General features: G+C 43.9%; 1 protein-coding gene across 8 annotated transcripts in view; it reads right to left on the bottom strand.

Annotated features, from left to right (window-relative positions):
* TTC12 (tetratricopeptide repeat domain 12) overlaps window positions 1-19,411 on the bottom strand; it is a 53,038-nt gene that overhangs the window by 9,741 nt on the left and 23,886 nt on the right. For 6 of the 8 annotated variants that reach the window (XM_071221484.1, XM_071221489.1, XM_071221488.1 and 3 more), the window contains 5 exons: window positions 17,056-17,116; window positions 16,424-16,627; window positions 15,217-15,286; window positions 14,284-14,372; window positions 4,997-5,165 (listed from right to left, as the gene is read on the bottom strand). In XM_071221484.1, the coding sequence (XP_071077585.1) occupies window positions 4,997-5,165; window positions 14,284-14,372; window positions 15,217-15,286; window positions 16,424-16,627; window positions 17,056-17,116 (593 nt within the window). Of the gene's footprint in view, window positions 1-4,996; window positions 5,166-14,283; window positions 14,373-15,216; window positions 15,287-16,423; window positions 16,628-17,055; window positions 17,117-17,223; window positions 17,295-18,186; window positions 18,194-19,411 lie in introns of all 8 variants that reach the window. The other 2 variants (XM_071221490.1, XM_024570832.3) reach the window with 2 other exon arrangements.

The raw sequence follows: 19,411 nt of genomic DNA, 5'->3' as shown, positions 1-19,411 counted from the left end.
GCTTACTAATCTGCTGATGACTGGAGTAGAAGGGCCCCTAATGAGGAGGTGATGAAATAAAGATTTCACAAGGTTTTGACAGGCTGCTGAATATATTAGATGAAATTTAATACAGTTACACTCAAACTCCTCCACTCAGAGCTGGAAACTCTGTGTAAGTCACAGCATTGGAAGACCTGCTTTATAACTGGTTCATATGAAGAAGACTGAAGGGTTACTAGGCAATTGCAAATTCATTATCAGCAAGTAGTTGGTGGAGCTGACAAAAAAAAAAGCTAATGCAATCTCAGGCTGCCCTGGCAGACTGGCCCCAGGATGAAGTCAGAGTCATCTGTCCACCTAGCAGACCCGTACTAGCACCTACAGGGCACTGAGTGCTGTGCTCAGTACTGGGATGCAGCACTAAGCACCTGGTCTCCTATAGCGACATGTGTGTGAGGTGATATGTTAGAAATGGACTCATGTAAAGTGGGCACAGAGTCTACCTGGTGGGAAGTGTGGGAGAATGGAGACGAAGATGGCTTCAAAGAGCAGACGACATTTCAGCTGCTACTTGAGAGTGTACTGTTGAATCAATACCACCTATTGAGCACTGTCTATGTGCCAGGCAATGTAGTAGGTTCTCAGGCTACCATGATGAAAAAAGACAATGTCCCAGCTCCAAGGAGCTTGCTGGCCAGTGTCAGGCACATGGAGACAAGAGTAGAGCATTTCAGGCACAGCGCACAGCAGTCACAAAGGTGACGAGGTGTGAAAGAGCAGGGCGTACTTGGGGACTGCTAGCAGTTCCTGACAGCTAGTGCTTACGGTATGAGGAGAGGGTAGGGAAAAGTGAGGCCAGAGAGCTGGACAGAGCCAGCTGGGTCATGGTGGGCCTTCTATGGCCTGCTGGCAAGTTTGTACTTTCCCCGCAGGACTACATGTCCCCAGTGTGGTTGGTAGAGGACTTACTTGGTAGTGGTGTGTGTGAGTGTGAGTGTGTGTAGGGGGAAGGCAGGTTCTTAAGCCCACTTCAGTTTCTGAGAGGAAGGAGGCTGCATTTAAACAAAGTCCCCAGATGATTCCTACGTACTATATTTCTCAGTAGTTGGAGAACTAGTCTTATAGGCAGTAGCCATTTTAGCATTTTAAGTAGGAAAATCACAGAACAGATGTGCACGTTAGATCCCTTTGGTGGTACAGCAGAGGCTGGATTGGAGCAGGTAGTATTGGAGGCAGGGAATTCACTGGGAGAAAACAGGGATTGTCAAAACTAAAGGTTAAGAGACTGAACCAAGGTGGAGGCAGAAGAAGCGGTACAGTGGAGAAAGGTGCTCACAATGACCTAGAAGGAATGCTTGGAAATGGTGGAAAGGAGCCAAAGGAAAGGAATGCAGGAGATGCTGAGGAGCTAGAACTGACAATATACCATTATTTTACAGATGCAGGGGGAGCCATCCAGGGGAGCCCTCAGGACTGTGGCTTAGGCAACTGGCTAGATGGAAATGCCACCTATGAGGGCACAAAATTCAGGCAGAGGGTCTGGTCTCAAAAACCACTTTGGAATTATTAAGTCTATGGTACTTGTGGTGTTGAGATGGAGATGTTCAGTGGCAGAGTGTGTTTCCTTCTAGCACTTTTAAGAGACAGAGATGCCTATAGGCGGTAATTAAGGCCATGGATGAGAGGAGGGCCAAGGGTAAGGTCCTGGGGTCCCTGACTTGGCAGGGTGAAAACACAAAGGGGGCTCAACAAGGTTAAGAAGGAAACACCAAGTCAGGGGTAGGAAGAGGGTGAGGAAGAATGACCTCAAGAGGATCGAATGCCACCAGGCAGTAACAGGAGAAAAAGGCAGAATATAGCCCATCAGATGGGGCTCTTGTATTCAGGAGTGTGGGCTCCAGTCACCCACATCTATGCTGCTGGATTATTTGGCAGCTTTTCCTAGAAAGGTTCTGGGAGTCAAATCACCTGAGGGAAACCAGGATGCCTTTCCTGGAAAAGACCAGGTTACCTCAAGCATGGGAAAGTGGGAGAGTCGATGCATTTTGTAGGCCTTCAATGGACACAACCAAGGCCTCAGTATAGTGAGGCAGAATTGTTTCAGACTGCAATGGGGCAGGCAGCTTGTATTCAGTGAAAGGAGATAATTTTTCATCAACAAAACCCTCCTGGATGGGAGGAACTGCCTTGGGAGGTGAGAACTGTATCCTTTCCTTAGCTGGGGAAAGACCCCCCCTCCCCCAGTCCACTAGCTACTAGAGTGCCCATCCCAATCAATGGAGAGAAATATAATGAAAATGCTGGAATCTTCCCTGGAGGCATCATGCACACCATGTAAGTATGTGCTGGGATGCCCAAGAGGGGACATGGGTGCTAGGTGGGGCTGGGATGGATTGTTCATAAGGTCCCAGGTAACTTTAAGCTTCTGTAAAACCCCATCCTGCTCGGGAGCGTATTCCACTGTTCCTGCTGTCATAAATCACTTACTTTACAGTTAGTTCAGATTCTCCCTTCACTGATTTAAACCTGTCGTCCTCATTCTCGAAGATGAATGCTAATGAATCTGAATAGCCCAGATGAGGAGGCAGCAGTCTAAGGTCACCCTGGCTTTTGTCTTGGGAGACATGAACAACGAGGCTTCCTCTTCCTGTGACAAAATGCACGTACTACCTGGACTACAGAGAACAGGGTGTCCTGTCCTACTCCTTCTCATCTCCTTGTTTGTTAGCACGCTTTCTGCTTTGCTGACAAGCTGCTGTCCCGGCAGATGGACCACGGATCAGAAAATGATCTCGTGTAACCAATAAACGCACTTCCGTGTCAGTTTAGGACCCTGAACAACGGACCTTGAAGAGAGAAAGTGGGTGTAGAAGTTACTGAATTCACACCATGTGTCAGGCACAACACTGGCTGCTTTTCTTATTTTTACTGTGCTGTGTGCTATTTGCTGGCCAACCCCACAGAAACCCTAGAGATGCCAGAATGATTTTCCCAGAGGTGGCATGTGACACAATTTTGACCAAAGGGAAACAAAAGCAGTGGTTTCTCTTGATAAAAGGGACAGCTCTGGCTGGTGTTCACCTGTCCTAAAGAAAAGGTGGTGCTTAGAGTTGCAGCAGCCTGTGTGGCCATGAGGGCAGGGTCAAAAGAAGGACAGAAACCTTGATTCTGATATCTTCACACCACTCAACCAGCTGTGGCCATCTTTAGTCTCCTCTGCCACATGAGGAACACAAGACCAGCTTCTCTGGGTCGAGCCTTCTGTAGATTGCAACAGGAAGATGTTTAACTGGCACGCATGCATCTCCCCTCTAAGCTTCCTCATAAGCCTGTTAGAGACAAGCAGAGGATCTGTGCTCAAGACCGCTTGCATCTAGAAAGCTAGCTTTTTCCACAAAGTGATACTGGCCCTTGCTTGGTCCTGCTGATGTACACTTGGTCCTTCAATGTATCACACAGGGAAAAGCATTTTCGGAGGAATGTGGTGTGTGTGTCTCTTTGTGAAATCATGGGACCTGTGTGCATCCCTGTCCTGCTTAAAACCATCTCATTTCATTTCAGAGAACACATTCCATCTCTTTCCAGTTTAACCGGAGACAGATGTTAATGAGAATAGCAGACATTAAGGTAATAAGCTAAGGGTTTTTTTGACTGTCTAAAGAGAGTAGGTAGGACTTCACAGGATGCTCATAAATGCCACTCTCCAAGACAATGGAAAAATTTAAATTGAAACTCAAACAATTCAAAGATAGCTTAGGGGGAAAAAGCTTCCGATAACTATAGCTACATTTACTCAGACACCAAAACCAATAAAAAACACATGATGAAGGTACTGAGGAAATGACTGCAGAGTCATTTGAACATGAAATGTGTTTTTGAGGATTTAAGTCTGTGAATGATCCACCTGCCTGTGTAGGCCGAGCTTCAGGGGGTTGCCCCCACCTTTTGTAAGAGCCACTGGGGCTGTGACTGGGCCACGAGCTAGGGACTTAACAAGCATTCTGTCCTCAGCACACAGTGGGCCTCCCCACCTACGTGGGACAGATGCTGGAGGTCCCACTGACAAGGTTTCAGATTTGCCCGTTTGTCTTACTGGGAACAGAGTGTGGGTGCTGGCCTTTAGGGCCTGGAGATAGCTGGTGAGATACCCTTGGTTACCAGCTGCAGTCTCTCCTGCCCCTATGTAAAATGGAGAAATAGCACTTATCTTGTCTACATGCCAGCTTGAGAAGAGATTAAATAAGATAATAATGAAAACAATCAGAGGTCTAATTCTGTTTTTAGATTATGTAAGAAGCACTTACAATGTGAGCTATAATTATTGCTACTGTTTCTATCAGGTTGAATAAACTACATGAAATTGCCAATATGCACTTTTGATATAAAAAATGGAAATTTCATATGTTCGAACTAATAATCTTTAGGCTGAAGAGCACTGGGCAGAATCACTCTGGTTCAGTGATTTTTAAAAAAATAAAGTCTGCTTCGGGGAGATGTACATTCTATTCCTATCACCTCAAGCCTTGGGAAGAGCTACATGTAACAGTGCTGGAGATGTGTCTTATTTACGTGTATTCTACAGTGCTCCAGAAAGGGCTTAAGGATACGCAAAGTGAGACAGCATTACCTCAAACAGGTATGAAGAAGAAAAGTAAGGGCAGGAACAGGGTTGAGCGTGGACTGAGGTGGAAAGGGCAGAATTAAATGACCTATTTGAAAGTTGGTTCCCAATCTGGTTTTGGGAGTGCTGGCGCTTATACCGTCTGCAGGATCTGTGAGATGGAAGCATGCTCAGGAAAAGTGAAACTGTCCACGGTATTGGGTTCAGACAGGAGTCCTCCTGCAGGTCATTATGAGGGAATGTACCTTTTACAGGCTCTGTCTGTTATTGATCCTTAACTAAGTCTGATGCCACCTCTTGTGCCAGAGATATGAGAAGGGAGACAGGCCAGTCTTAGCTTAGCAGGTGATGCCCTGAGATGCTGCAGGGAAGATCCCGCCAGCAGAGCCTTACCGGGTCAGGTCGAGGTGGCTGATGATCAGGCTCCGGCCCCTCTCTGTCTGGGCGAGCTGTAGCAGCAGGGCCAGGCTCTGCTCTTGGATGGTCAGGACCCCCGAGGCCAAGAGGGCAGGTAGCAGCCTGCCTGAGTCAGGGCATGTCACAAGCAGGCGCTGGTTTTCCTCTGTGAAACACAGGGGTCATTCACCTCATGCACATCATGACAGCAATCAAACCAACCCAATTCTTTTCTGCTCATTTGAGAGGTGGGACAAAGAAGTGTAAAGACACAGACTCGGTAGGGGGGCATGCGAGAGGCAACCACACATTGATGTTCCCCTCTCTTTCTCCTTCTCTTCCCCTCTCTCTAAAAATAAATAAAATCTTTAAAAAAATAACTTGTTTAAAAAAAAAAGTTTCGGCAGTGCCAGAAGATGGCGGTGAGATAGGTGGGAGTGGAGTCCACTTCCCCTCGGCACCAGTGAAACACCTAGCTGATCTGAGGAACAGAGTAAACAGCCAACGGTATTCCAGCATATATGAAGATCAGAGACCAAAGATAGAGGACATTGAAAGATCAGATGGTAAGAAGAGTGCTTAAGGACAATACGGTCCCGGGGACCTGCTTGGAGACCAGGGAGGCTGAAGCCCTGGCCCTGGCGCAGGGGCTGCTGCAGGATTATTGGGAGAGGGCCAGGCTGGGCTGTGTGAGCAGCCAGGTGCTTGTTTGGACCAGGGGGGCTTGAATAGGAAGAATTTCTCAAAAAGAAAAAGAGAAAATAGAGGCACTCAGCAGCTAGTTAGAGAACTCTCCGCAGCAGCCACGGCCTATGGCCACCCTCCCCCCTCAGCCCCTGGACTGTGAACGCAGAAAAGCAGCCCCAGCGCTCACCCGAAGCCCAGCTGGCGCGCACCCAGATCAGCGGACTGGGCTCCCACAACTGAAACTCCGGGTGAGCGCGCGCCCTGATAAGCGGCCTGGCTGCCTGGGCGCCAGACCCAAAGCGCCCCAGTGGGCGCGTACCCCAATCAGTGGCCTGGGGCCCACACCTGAAACCCCGGGTGGGCGCCCGCCCTGATAAACAGCCCAGCTGCCTGGGCGCACAGACAAAAAGCGCCTGGCTGGGCACCCACACCTGAAACCTCAGGTGGGTGCGCAACGGGATCAGTGGCTGGCTGCCCCCAAGTGCAGACCCAAAGTGGCGCTGGGCACAGAGCCCTGCAGGGCCTACTGGCTCACTAGGAGGAAGGCAGAATGCCCAGCAGAGGGGAGCTGCAGGGCTAGGGGAGACTGCATTCCCCGGAAAGACTTGACCCACTAGGGGGCTGAACTACCCCGTAGGAGCACTGAGAGCCCCTAGCATCTAAGACAGCAAAGAGCAAGAAGGTGGACTGTGAGTTGCCCCTAATTGGTGCAACTCAAGGGCAGCACAACTGGTGAATTAAAGGCCTAGTGGGGAGCAGAAGGACCCTGAGGAACAGGACTGGAGCCTGAACAACAGCGGAAGAGTGTGGCTCAGGAAGGGAAAAAAGTGAAACCAATCCCTCCAACCACCATCTCCCGTTTCACAGACAGGAAGACCAGCAGAACTAACCTGACTGGTTTAAAACCAGCAGAACTAACCTGACTGGTTTAAAGTCAGCAGAAGACATTTTTTTTTCCTCCTTTCCTCCTGAATTCCTTCTTCCTTTCAGTCCTTCTTCTTTTTGTATTCCTTCTTTCTTCCATCCTTTACCTTTTTTATTCTTTCTTCCTGCCTTCTTCTATTTATTTTTTTGTTCTATTTATTTTTTTGTTTTAATTTTGTTAATATCCCCTTTTCTTATCTTTCCTCCAATCTTTTTTATTCCTTCTTCCTTCCTTCCTTTCCTTTTCTATTCCCTTTTTCCCTCCTTCCCTTCTCCCTCCCCCCCCCCCCCGCCCACTTCTTTCTCTTCTTCCCACAGGTGAGACAATAAAACCTGGAGCTCTGAAAAGACCAGAGTTAGACCGTGTTACACCCATAAACGTCAGCTCAAGACCAGTGAGCACAGGAGATTAAGGAGACGGCACCACTGAATCCCACTGGCACTCTACCATAGAAGTTCATACCATAAACCCAGGAAGTCAGAACAGATCAATTTAAGAAGCAGAGGCTAACCGGAAGAGTCTCATAAAGAATGGGAAGACAAAGAAACAATCCCCAAATGAAAGGAAAGTAAGAAGCCTCAGAAAGAATGCTAAATGAAATAGAGGCAAGTCAACTGTCAGATACTGAGTTCAAAGCAATGGTTATCAGGAAGCTCACTGAGCTCACAGAGAACTACCAGAAACTGCAGGGAAACTACAATGAACTCACTGCAAACTGTATCAACATGAAAAAGGAAATAGAAACTATCAACAAGGGACAAGAGGAAATGAAGAATACAATCTCTGAACTGAAGAACACAGTAGAAGGAATCAAAAGGAGACTTGAGGAAGCAGAGGATCAGATCAGCGAGCTGGAGGACAAAGTAGAAAAAAACACCCAGAAAGAGCAAGAAAAGGAAAAGAGGCTCAGAAGGAATGAAGAGGGATTAAGGGAAATGCAAGACAACATGAAATGTAATAATATCTGTATAATAGGAATACCAGAGGGAGAAGAAGAAGAGCAAGGGATAGAAAACCTGTTTGAAAAAGTAATGATGGAAAATTTCCCAAATCTGATGAGAGTAAAAGTCACCCAAATCCAGGAAACACAGAGAGTCCCAAACAAGAGGAACCCAAAGAGGCCCACTGTAAGACACATCATAGTTAAAATGGCAAAATTCCAAAACAAAGAGAGGATCTTCAAGGCAGCAAGGGAGAAACAGGAAATAACATACAAGGGAGCCCCAATAAGGTTAGCAACTGACTTCTCAATAGAAACGCTCCAAGCCACAAGTGAATGGCAAAAAATATTCCAAGTAATGAGAACCAGAGGCCTGCAACCAAGACTACTTTACCCAGCAAGGCTCTCAATTAAGATAGAAGGCCAAATAAAGAGTTTCCCAGACAAAAGAAGTCTAAAAGAATACACTTCCACCAAACCAGCTCTGCAAGAGATGCTAAAGGGACTGCTGTAAGGAAAGGAAGGAAAAGAGAAAGAGAGGAATACAGGCATGAAAAAATGGCAATGAATAACAACCTATCGATAATAACCTTAAACGTGAATGGATTAAATGCTCCAATCAAAAGACACAGAATAGCTCAATGGATAAGAATGCATGACCCACACATATGCAGCCTACAAGAGACCCATCTCAGGAAAAAAGACTTACACAGACTGAAAGTGAAGGGCTGGAAACAAATTTTGCAAGAAAATGGACAGGAAAAAAAAGCAGGGGTAGCAATACTCATATCAGACAAAATAGACTTCCAAAGAAGGGCCATAAAGAGAGACCCAGAAGGTCACTTCATAATACTCAAAGGAAGAATCCACCAAGAAGACATAAACATTGTAAATATATATGCACCCAACATAGGAGCACCCAAATACATAAAGAAAATCTTGGAGGACTTCAAGAAAGATATTGACAGCAACACAATTATAGTAGGGGACTTTAACACCCCACTGTCAAAAATGGAAAGGTCTTCCAAACAAAGTATCAAGAAGGATATTGTGTCACTTAACAATACCCTAGATGAAATGGACTTAACTGATATATATAGAGCTTTACATCCCAAACAAGCAAAATACACATTCTTTTCAAGTGTACATGGAACATTTTCAAAGATAGACCACATGATAGGACACAAAGCAAGCCTCAACAAATTCAAGAAAATCGAAATCATGTCAAGCATTTTCTCCGACCACAAGGGACTGAAACTATAAACCAACCCCAAAGGAAAAAACCCAAAACACTCAAAATCATGGAGACTGAATAGCATGCTATTAAACAATGAATGGGTCAAGAACGAGATTAGGGAAGAAATCAAAAACTTTCTGGAAACAAATGAAAATGAACTCACAACAACCCAAAACCTATGGGACACAGCGAAGGCAGTCCTGAGAGGGAAGTTCATAGCAATACAGGCCTACCTTAAAGATAGAAACATTTCAAACAAACAACCTAACCCTACGCCTACAAGAACTCAAGGAACAACAACAAAGACAGCCCAGAGCAAGTAGAAGGAAGGAAATAACCAATATTAGAGCAGAGTTAAATGACATAGAGACTAAAAGCACAATTCTAAGGATCAATGAATCCAGGAGCTGGTTCTTTGAAAAGATAAACAAAATCAACAAGCCTTCAAGTAGGCAATCAAGAAAAAAAGAGAGAGGATCCAAATAAACACAATTAGAAATGAAAGAGGAGAGATTACAACTGATACCACAGAAATACAAAGGATTGTAAGAAATTACTACGAAGAACTGTACTCCAAGAAATTTGAAAACCTAGGTGAAATGGACACATTCCTAGAAAAATATAATCTTCCAAAACTGAATGAAGAAGAAGCAGAAAACCTGAACAGACCAATAACAGCAGACGAAATTGAAGCAGTCATCAAAAAACTCCCAACACACAAAAGTCCTGGACCAGATGGTTTCACAGGAGAATTCTACAAAGCATTTAAGGAAGAGCTAACCCCTATCCTTCACCGACTATTCGAAGAAATCCAAACTGATGGAAGACTCCCAAACTCTTTTTATGAAGCCAGCATCATCCTAATCCCAAAACCAGATAAAGACACAATGAAGAAAGAAAACTTCAGGCCAATATTGCTGATGAACACAGACGCTAAAATTCTCAACAAAATATTGGCAAACCGCATCCAGCAATACATTAAAAAGATCATACACCATGACCAAGTGGGATTCAACCCAGGGATGCAAGGATGGTACAATATTTGCAAATCAATAAACATAATACATCACACAAAGAACAGCAAAGACAAAAATCACATGATCATATCAATAGATGCAGAAAAAGCATTTGATAAGATATAGCACCGATTTATGATAAAAACACTCAGCAAAGTGGGAATAGAGGGAGCATTCCTCAACATCATAAAGGCCATATATGAGAGACCTACAGACCATACTCAATGGACAAAACTTAGAGCTTTCCCACTAAGATCAGGAACAAGACAAGGATGCCCTCTCTCACCACTCCTATTCAACATAGTATTGGAAGTCCTAGCCACAGCAATCAGACAAGAAAAAGAAATAAAAGGCATCCAAATTGGAAAGGAGGGAATGAAACTGTCACTGTTTGCAGATGACATGATAGTGTACATGGAAAATCCAATAGACTCCACCAAAAAACTACTCGACCTAATAAATGAATTTGGCATAACAGAGATATACAAAGTCAATACTCAGAAATCAAAGGCATTCCTGTATACCAACAATGAAACAGCAGAGACAGAAATCAAGAAAAAAAAATCCCATTTGATATAGCAACAAGAAAAATAAAGTACCTAAGAATAAACCTAACCAAGGAGGTAAAAGACCTGTACTCAGAAAACTACACAACACTGAAGAAAGAAATTAAGGAAGACACAAACAAATGGAAGCATGTACCATGCTCATGGATTGGAACAATGAACATCATCAAAATGGCCATATTACCCAAAGCGATTTATAGATTCAATGCAATCCCTATTAGAGTACCCATGACATATTTCACAGATATAGAACAAACATTTCAGACATTCATATGGAACCATAAACAACCCCGAATAGCTGCAGCAATTTTGAGAAAGAAGAACAAAGCAGGAGGAATCACAATACCTGATATCAAACTGTATTACAAGGCCACAGTAATCAAAACAGCCTGGTACTGGCATAAAAACAGGCACATAGACCAATGGAACAGAACAGAGAGCCCAGAAATAAACTCAAGCCTTTACAGTCAATTAATATTTGACAAAGGAGGCAGGAGCATAAAATGGAGAAAAAACAGCCTCTTTAACAAATGGTGTTGGGAGATCTGGACAGCTACATGCAAAAAAATGAAACTCGATCACCAACTTACGCCATACACAAAAATAAACTTAAGATGGACAAAAGACTTAAATATAAGTCGTAACACCATAAAAGTCCTAGAGGAAAACATTGTCAGGAAAATCTCAGACATTCCATGCAGCAACATCCTCACATACACATTCCCTAAAGCAAGGGACATAAAGGAAAGAATAAACAAATGGGACCTCATCAAAATAAAAAGCTTCTGCATGGCTAAAGAAAACAGCACTAAAATACAAAGAGAACCAACAGTATAGGAAAACATATTTGCCAATGATACCTCAGACAAGGTCCTGATCTCCAAAATATATAAAGAACTCACACGACTGCACTCCAGGAAGAGAAACAACCCAATAAAAAAATGGGCAAAGGACTTGAACAGACACTTCTCCAAGGAGGACATACAGAGGGCCCAGAGACATGGATGAAAAGATGCTCAGCATCACTAGCCATCAGAGAGATGCAAATTAAAACCACAATGAGGTACCATCTCACACCGGTCAGAGTGGCCAACATAAACAAATCAACAAACAAATGTTGGAGAGGATGTGGATAAAAGGGAACCCTAGTATACTGTTGGTAGGAATGCAGACTGGTGAGGCCACTGTGGAAAACAGTGTGGAATTTCCTCAGAAAACTAAAAATGGAACTTCCCTTTGACCCAGCAATTCCACTGCTGGGATTATACCCTAAGAACCCTGAAACACCAATCCAAAAGAACCTATACACCCCAATGTTCATAGCAGCACAATTCACGATTTACAGTGGGAAGAGGGGATTACAGGAACTACTATAAAGGACACATGGACAAAATCAAGGGGGAGGGTGGAGGTGGGGGAGGGAGGTGGGTTCAGCTGGGGTGGGGTGGCGGGATGGGGAGAAAAGGCATACAACTATGATTGAATAACAATAAAAATTAAAAAAAAAAAAGACACGGACTCTAGAACCAAACTTCTAAGTCTGAAAGACCAGGTGGATGACCTTAGCCCATCTATTAACTCCTGTGTGCTTTGGTTTCCCTATTAGTAAAATGGGAAAGATGACCTACCTAACAGCTGTCATGAGGATTAAATGAGTGACCATAGGGTGTGCATACAGCAGGGACTGGCACACAAACATTAGCTATTATTATTCTTGTCAAAGGCTCCTTAGTATATGTATCTGGAAAGGTGAGAAAATGAAAAGAAATCAGCTGAACTGTGGAATATCTTCAGACCATCAACTTTCCTATAATGGCCAGAGCAACCATTGAGTTCTTTTTGGAAAATCAGACTGTCCCCCAGGAACATTCATTACTAAAGCATGCCCCCTCCTAGACTATAAGCTGTTTCCAGGGGAGCGGCACTGGATTTACGCCCCCCCTCACCTGGGTCCAGGTGTGTGAATTGTTTGAGCGCAGGCACGGGTACAGCTGGAGTGTGAGGCTAAGCTATGAAACAGAGCAGAGTCTACATGTTTTTTTCTTATACTGGAAAACAACTGAAATAACAGAAGGAGAATAAATCTGAAAATAAAAGTCCCTGTCTCTTGTGCCCCCTCCAGGTAAGCTCATCTGAGAGGAGCTATTGTTTACACCTTGAATGAACATTAAAAAGGTGACATGGAAGGGGAGGCACTGCATGAAAGACGGTGAAGGGACTACCCAAAGAACATCCATGCATGACCCAGGGACACGGACAGTGATGTGGGGATTGACTTAGGGAGAGGAAAGGGTGGGGCTGGGTGGAAGTGGGCAAAGGGAGAAAAAGTGGGGACAACTGTAATAGCATAAACAGTAAACAAAAGAATACATTGCTGAAAAAAATATACATCCTACACTGGTTTCTCTCTCCCACTCAACAACATATCATGGACATATTTCCATTTCTTTACTTTTAAGCAGTCCCTTGTCCTTTTTAAAAACTGCTCTGTACTTATTGAATTGGTTATACCAAGATGCCATTGATCTGAGATGGAGCATTTACATCACAGGCTGTGTCTGACAATATATTTTCAGATATTAAAGAAAAATGGTTCCCCAAGGTTCACAGAAAGCAAAGTAGGATGCTGGCTGAGGAAGTCAGGGCTGTACAGACGGACAGTGTGTCCCATTCATATCATCACCAAGCCCTGTCCCCTCACTCTTCTGTAGGAGGGTTTGCAAAATCACCACCTGGGCACTACAGCATCCTATAGAGTAACAGGGCATCTTGGTAATGATATTAGTCTGAGCATAATTCCCCTAGGGAAGAAGCCTCTGATTCTCTAGTTTTCTAGAACTCACGATGATTCCTCCACTCTACTAAATCAAGAAAAAAAATTTATTATCTCATATTTAGCATTTTTTAGTTTACAAACTACATCCACAAACTCTACCACTGGCTCCTTACAGGAGCCCTATGAAAAGGAGACACAGCCATCATTATTCTCATTTTCAGTGTTTTGTGTCCAATGTCAGATATTTTCCTATCAAAATAGTTTTTAAAAAATGAGGGAAATAGTGCAATTTTTTATTCACACTGAGGTCACAAAAATGATCAGATTCTATAAAAACTTAGTAAACCCCAGCCCTGGCCAGTGTGGTTCAGTTGGTTGGAGTGTGGTCCTGTGACAGAAGGGTTGCGGGTTTGATTCCCAGTTGAGGCACATGCCTGAGTTGAGGGTTTGGTCCCCGGTCAGGGTGTGTATGAGAGGCAACTGATTAATGTTTCCTGCAGTGATGTTTCCTTTCCTCTTTATCCCTCACCCTTCCCCTCTCTGTAGAATCAGTGGGCATGTCCTCAGGTGAAGACAGAAGCAACTACAAAAACTTAGTAGACCCTGGAAGATGCTAATATGTAAAAAGCTAAAAGTTAACAAGGTAAGTAAAATCCCTATAACACTTTACTGTTCCAATATTACACACTAATCAGTGTCACAAGATACTGGCAGAGATGACTGTAAAGCTCATGATGCTAAAATGGGTACTGCAGTCAGAAAAAAAAAAATAATAATAAAATAAAAAATAAAAATCCAGTATTTTTAGGCAGACAGTAAAGGAAAAGCTCTGCTACCCCACTGCTAACACATGAGCAGATGTCACAAGTCTGCAGAAAGCAGAGCAAATGCCCAGGTGATGAGACCACTCATTATGCTAACAGTGACCTTGGCCACGGTGAAGGCGGCTATAAGATGTGCCAGAGACATAACTGTAGTGCAGGCCTTGTTTCTGATCCATATGCTTTTTCTGAGGGAAGGCCGGGCCATGGGGAGACAACTGCAGGGCCCGGCCTCTGGGGAAACAACCATGCCGGCCCATGGAGGTCCCATGTTGACGGGCATTAACGATGGTGAACTGTGATGATCCAGCCTTACCGTTCCTGTTGCACACTGCTTGCCAGAGCCTGAGAACGGACACACACATGGTCTCTTCCACAGTATCTTTTCCTGCTGTGGAAAAGCACCTAGAATGGAGATGACAGAATATTAAAACTGGAAATCAGTCTTAATCTTCTTTTCATTTGGTTTTATTTTACCAACAGCATCCTATAATGCAGCATTGAGAAAGTAATTTTATAATCCTGAGTTGCAGGTCACCAGGACCAAAGGACTGCTAAGCACTGAACTGAGAGCTGCAGGACAAGGCTGCAGGCTGAGGAAGTCCGGGCTGCATGCTGGGTGGGTGGTGAGCCAGGAGCTGTGGGCACTGGTCACACCAGGGCCCCTGAATGGTGGGCCAGTACCCCGCTTAGGGTTCATGGGCCTCTGCACGCATGCAAACATGTGCTGGCAGCTCAAACCCAGAGCAGTGTCCTGAGCCTCAGGAACTACAGCAGAATAACTGAAATACAAAATAAAATAATTTCAGCAAACAACTTCCTGTCATATGTGTCATTCTTCAGATGAAATTTTAAATGGGATCACTCAAGACCCAGGTGATCTTATTTCTTGAAATGATCAGCAAATTCCAAAAGAGGAGAAGAACAAACAGCAATCTTGAAACTGGTGGGACACCGGCAAAAATAGCCATTTCTCTGACTGTGAAGTGCTGGGAGAAACCCTGGGAAGCTTCGCTGACCTTTTCTCACTGCAGTTGTTAATTGTGGCCCGATGCAAACTACCTGAGGCTCAAAGTTCAAGGGGTGTCATGTAGCATCCCTGCACTCTTCAAGGAGCCATCAATGTGGACTGAAGGTGGTATCATCCACAGGCAGTGGAGTCTCTGCCTGTGTGATCAGTGTCTTATTTCATGACAAATGGTTGTCTTTCCCTTGCTTTGATGCTGGCTATCTCTACCAACATCCCTACCTTCTTATGACCTCATTTCCACTGATGATGCTGAATCCATTATGTGTTCTGAATAAAGTTCGTTCTGTGCCTGAAACAAATTCAGAGGAAACCACGTCAGACTCCTGGACTGTCCGGCTGATGGCTAGCTGTAACAGGGCTAGCTGATAACAAGGAGCCCAGTAGGAAATGCCAATTCACCAAATTACAGTTTGGGCAGAAACAAATACATTAACATTCTGAAATCTACAGCTATCACCTGCCATCCAGGGCCCCAGTGGGAGGGGCATCCTGTTCAGAGAAAGGGCTGAGACTGGTGGTCCTGTGGGTTATCTGACAACTCATCATTCTGAAATCTCCAGGAACTGCTCAACCTCCAGGAAGGACTGGCATATCTATCTGTTCTTAAACATTTATTCTGAAGCCGTTTCCATGTTCTACAGAGAAGCCTACAATTCCCAAGGAACTACAGGAGGGAATATGTGAGCACCCCCACTGTGCAATAATGGGAAGTCAGAGACTCCATCTATTTGTACCAACAACATCCTGTCACTGAATCACGAAATGGTTTAAGCCCTCATATCAATATTTACAAGAACTGGTAACAGAGAGCAGTATGGCTTTCATTAGCAGGAGGAGCTGGTGTTTGCTCTGATACTGCTTACACTTCCTAAGCAACCATTAAATGTAACTGGGGTGAACCTTACAGTTATTTATCCTACAAAAATTCCACCTTCCACTTCCCTATGGTTGGGGATTTGTAGGGGTAGTGCAGGGTGTTTGGGTGTATATGGGGTATATGCAGGGTGTGCAAAGGGTGTGTGGCTATGTTCAGGATATGTGGAGCAGGTTGAGGGGTGAATATGTGCAGTATATGATATGGTGTGATATGTCTTATGTGTACATTATGGGTGTTTGAATGTGGTATATGTGATAGATATGATGTGAGTGCATGTTGTATGTGATGTAAGCATACATGGAATGAGTGCATGCTATGTATATGTTGTTACATTGCAAACATGTGGTGTTTCTGGCATGTGTGTCAAGCGCATGCACTCCCTCAGGAGAGGATGTAGCTGGGGTGGGGGTATTTTTCTTATGCACCCCCTTCACCACCTACATTATAGTATGTTTTCCATCAATGTTTGTGGAAGGAAGGGAGTCTTTGTCATGCGGGCAGACCTCTACACTCTGCCCCTTTACACCGACAACATGCATGAGCTCACACACATCTCTGGCTTACAGTCCTTCATCATTTCAGTCAGGATTTCAATGCCCCCTGCATAGAACAAGGGGTTCTGATCAGGCTTAGAAAGAGTCTCCAAGAGATTCTTGGTCGTTATGGCTGTGTTTTTTCCTGAGTCCAGCAATGCATGGGCTTCCTTCTCTTGAAGGTCTGCTTTCTCCCGAAGATCTACTTGATTCAGGTAACCTAGCAAAACGGGGAGGAAAACAAAAAAAAACAACCCTAACATCAACATCACCATACAAGGAGCACCCTTTTTGAAGATGGGTCGTTGAGAGGCAAAATGCATTAAAATAATTCAAACTCATCTTCAGCAAGGAAAATTTTAGAAATAGTGTAGTCTGTACCCAGAACCTTAAAACAACTTGGGGATGCAAGAATAATACCATTCCCTGTCTAGAAGGCTCTCAAGGAGGATGGTATAGAAAGGAAAAAGGCAAAGATTTGAGTTGGAGAACAGAGGAAAGAGTCGCAGGGCAGCCTATTAACAGAGGACTGGTTGGCAGGCATGGCTGTGGCTTTGCAGCCAGGCACAGAGAAGGTACGGAAGGCAGCCAGAGGCCAGAGCACAAAGGGCAAGCAGAATTCAAGTGAAGGATATGGAATATTCTCACCTTTCACCTGTGTCTGCAGCTGGGGGTTTATTTCTAAGATCTTCTGAAAACATTCTCTAGACTAGGAAAAAAAAAACAAGACCTTGACAAGTGGTTAGGGGGCAAAGGTGATGATAAGAAAGACACTGGGTACCACAGGGCTTGGCTTCTTCGTTATTTCCTCCCCGCCTCCTCCTGCTCCCAGCATAGGAGGTAGGCATGGGAATACAGCATATACTTGACAGTTTGTTTAGGCTTCTCTGGTTCAGTGAGGCAACAGGTATTATTTCAGGATTTAGTTTTAAAAATAGTGTTGTCATATAGCCTGCGGTAGAAAATATCCAGTCCTAAATCCTTGGGGGTCATGTCTGGCTGGGACAGGAATAATCATAAGGTAAATACAAAATCTAGATATGATATTTGCATTGAGAGAGAACAGGAGGCTACCTGTCAGATGTGCCCATAGGGAGTAAATAAATAAATAAAGTTCGAGTCCTTGTTGACAGAGGCTTGGGAACAGGAAACAAGGAGTGCCCACTTAACGGTATAGGGCTGCGAAGATAGCTGCGCATATAAGAGTGAGCTGGAAAACCTGAGAGGGGCTCTCACTGGAGAAGTTGTTAGACAGTAAGTTTCTGGAAAAAGAAAGAGTTTAGTTCATGGCACATGATGCTGGGTTTAGGGCAGTACTGTCCTCAGGGATGTCAAGAACTGCTCAGAGGGTAATATAACCAGGCACCAAGAGAAAAAGCCAGGGGGGAAAAAAAAAAACCCAGTTCCGAGCTACCGCTACCGCATTAGCCTGGTCTAGAAGGTTAGGATTAAGAAATAAACTGAAGAAAAACGTTGCATTAACCAGAGAACAGTGTCTCAGGATAGAAGATGCACATCAAACATGGTAACTGCTAGAGACTAAATGTCTGTGTCCCCTCAAAATTCCTATTTGAAACCTGAACTCCAAGGTGATGTATTAGGAGGTGGGGCCTTTGGGAGGTGATTAGGTGATGAGGACGGAGCTCTCATGAATGAGAGTAATGCCTTTATGAAAGAGACCCCAGAGAGCTTGCTCACTCTTCCGGTTGTTTATAACCTGGGAAGCAGGTCCTTATGAGACACCCAATCTGTGGTGTCTTCATCTTGGACTTCCCACACTCCAGAACTGTGAGAAATAAAGGTTTGTGGTTTAAGCCACCTCGTTTATTGTACAGCAGCCCAAAAGGACTAAGACAGTGACCTTATATGATACTTCTTTTTAACTCTAGATCTAATCTACTAGCAATTCTTGTTGGCTTCACTGTTGGTGTATGTTCAGAATCCCATCACTTCTCATCACCTCCATCATCACTACGCTGTCCAAACTATCATCTCCTCACTTGGATAATTTTTTGCAAAAGCCTTATAACTAGTTCTCTGTTCTTTTACTGCCATGCCAAAATATATTCTCAATACAGCAGAATAAGCCATTAAAACATGAGGCAGATCATTTCACTCCTTCACTCAAAACCTTCTAATGGCTCTCAGCTGACTCAAAGTAAAATCCAAGGTCTTCCCAAAGCCGGCAAGGTCCTAGGGGTTAAGTCCCCCACACATCCCATCACCTACCTGACCTCATTTCTTATCATTCTTCTCCTTGCTTGCTCTATTCTAGACATCTCTTCATCTGGACCACTCCACCATTATATATCCACATATCTTCTTTACCTCACTACCTCCTTTCCTTTAAAAAGGTCCTCCCTGACCACTCTATACCTTCCCTGCTTCCTGATTTAGTTTTTCCATTAACACTATCACTACCCAACATACTACACATTGATTTAATTTGGTATCTCTTTCCTAGCCACCCCTACCCAAGAATATGAGTTCAATTAAGTCAAATTTTTGTTTTGTTCATTACTATATTCCTGTTGCCTAGGGCAGTGCCTGGAACATAGAAAGCATGCAATGTATATATGCTGAGTGAAATAAGTGAATGAATAAATGAGTAAATAGAATTTGGTAGAGAGGGGAAGATTGACTTTTTTTTACTTCTCTATTATTGACCTTATTACTTTTATTAAAAGTCCTGCATTACTTTTAGAATTAAAATCCAACAAAGAAAATAATTTTAAAAATGTACAATAGGAGGCAACATTTAAAAAAATTTTTAATTTATTGATTGTTGAGAGAGGAAGGAGAAAGAGAGAAAAGGGGGAGAGAGAGAACATCTATTTGTTGTTCCACTTACATATGCATTAATTGGTTGACTCTTGTATGGTGAGTCCTGATTAGAGACTGAACTTGCAACCTTGGCATATCAGGACGATGCTCTAACCAACTGAGCTACCCGGCCAGGGCAAACGTAATTTCTTTTTAAAAATATAATATCATGTACATTGAA

Source organism: Desmodus rotundus, chromosome 5 (assembly GCF_022682495.2).
Source record: "Desmodus rotundus isolate HL8 chromosome 5, HLdesRot8A.1, whole genome shotgun sequence".
NCBI classification, from domain to species: domain Eukaryota; kingdom Metazoa; phylum Chordata; class Mammalia; order Chiroptera; family Phyllostomidae; genus Desmodus; species Desmodus rotundus.
The sequence above is the reverse complement of the archived record's forward strand: the minus strand, read 5'-3'. Positions and strand labels throughout refer to the sequence as shown.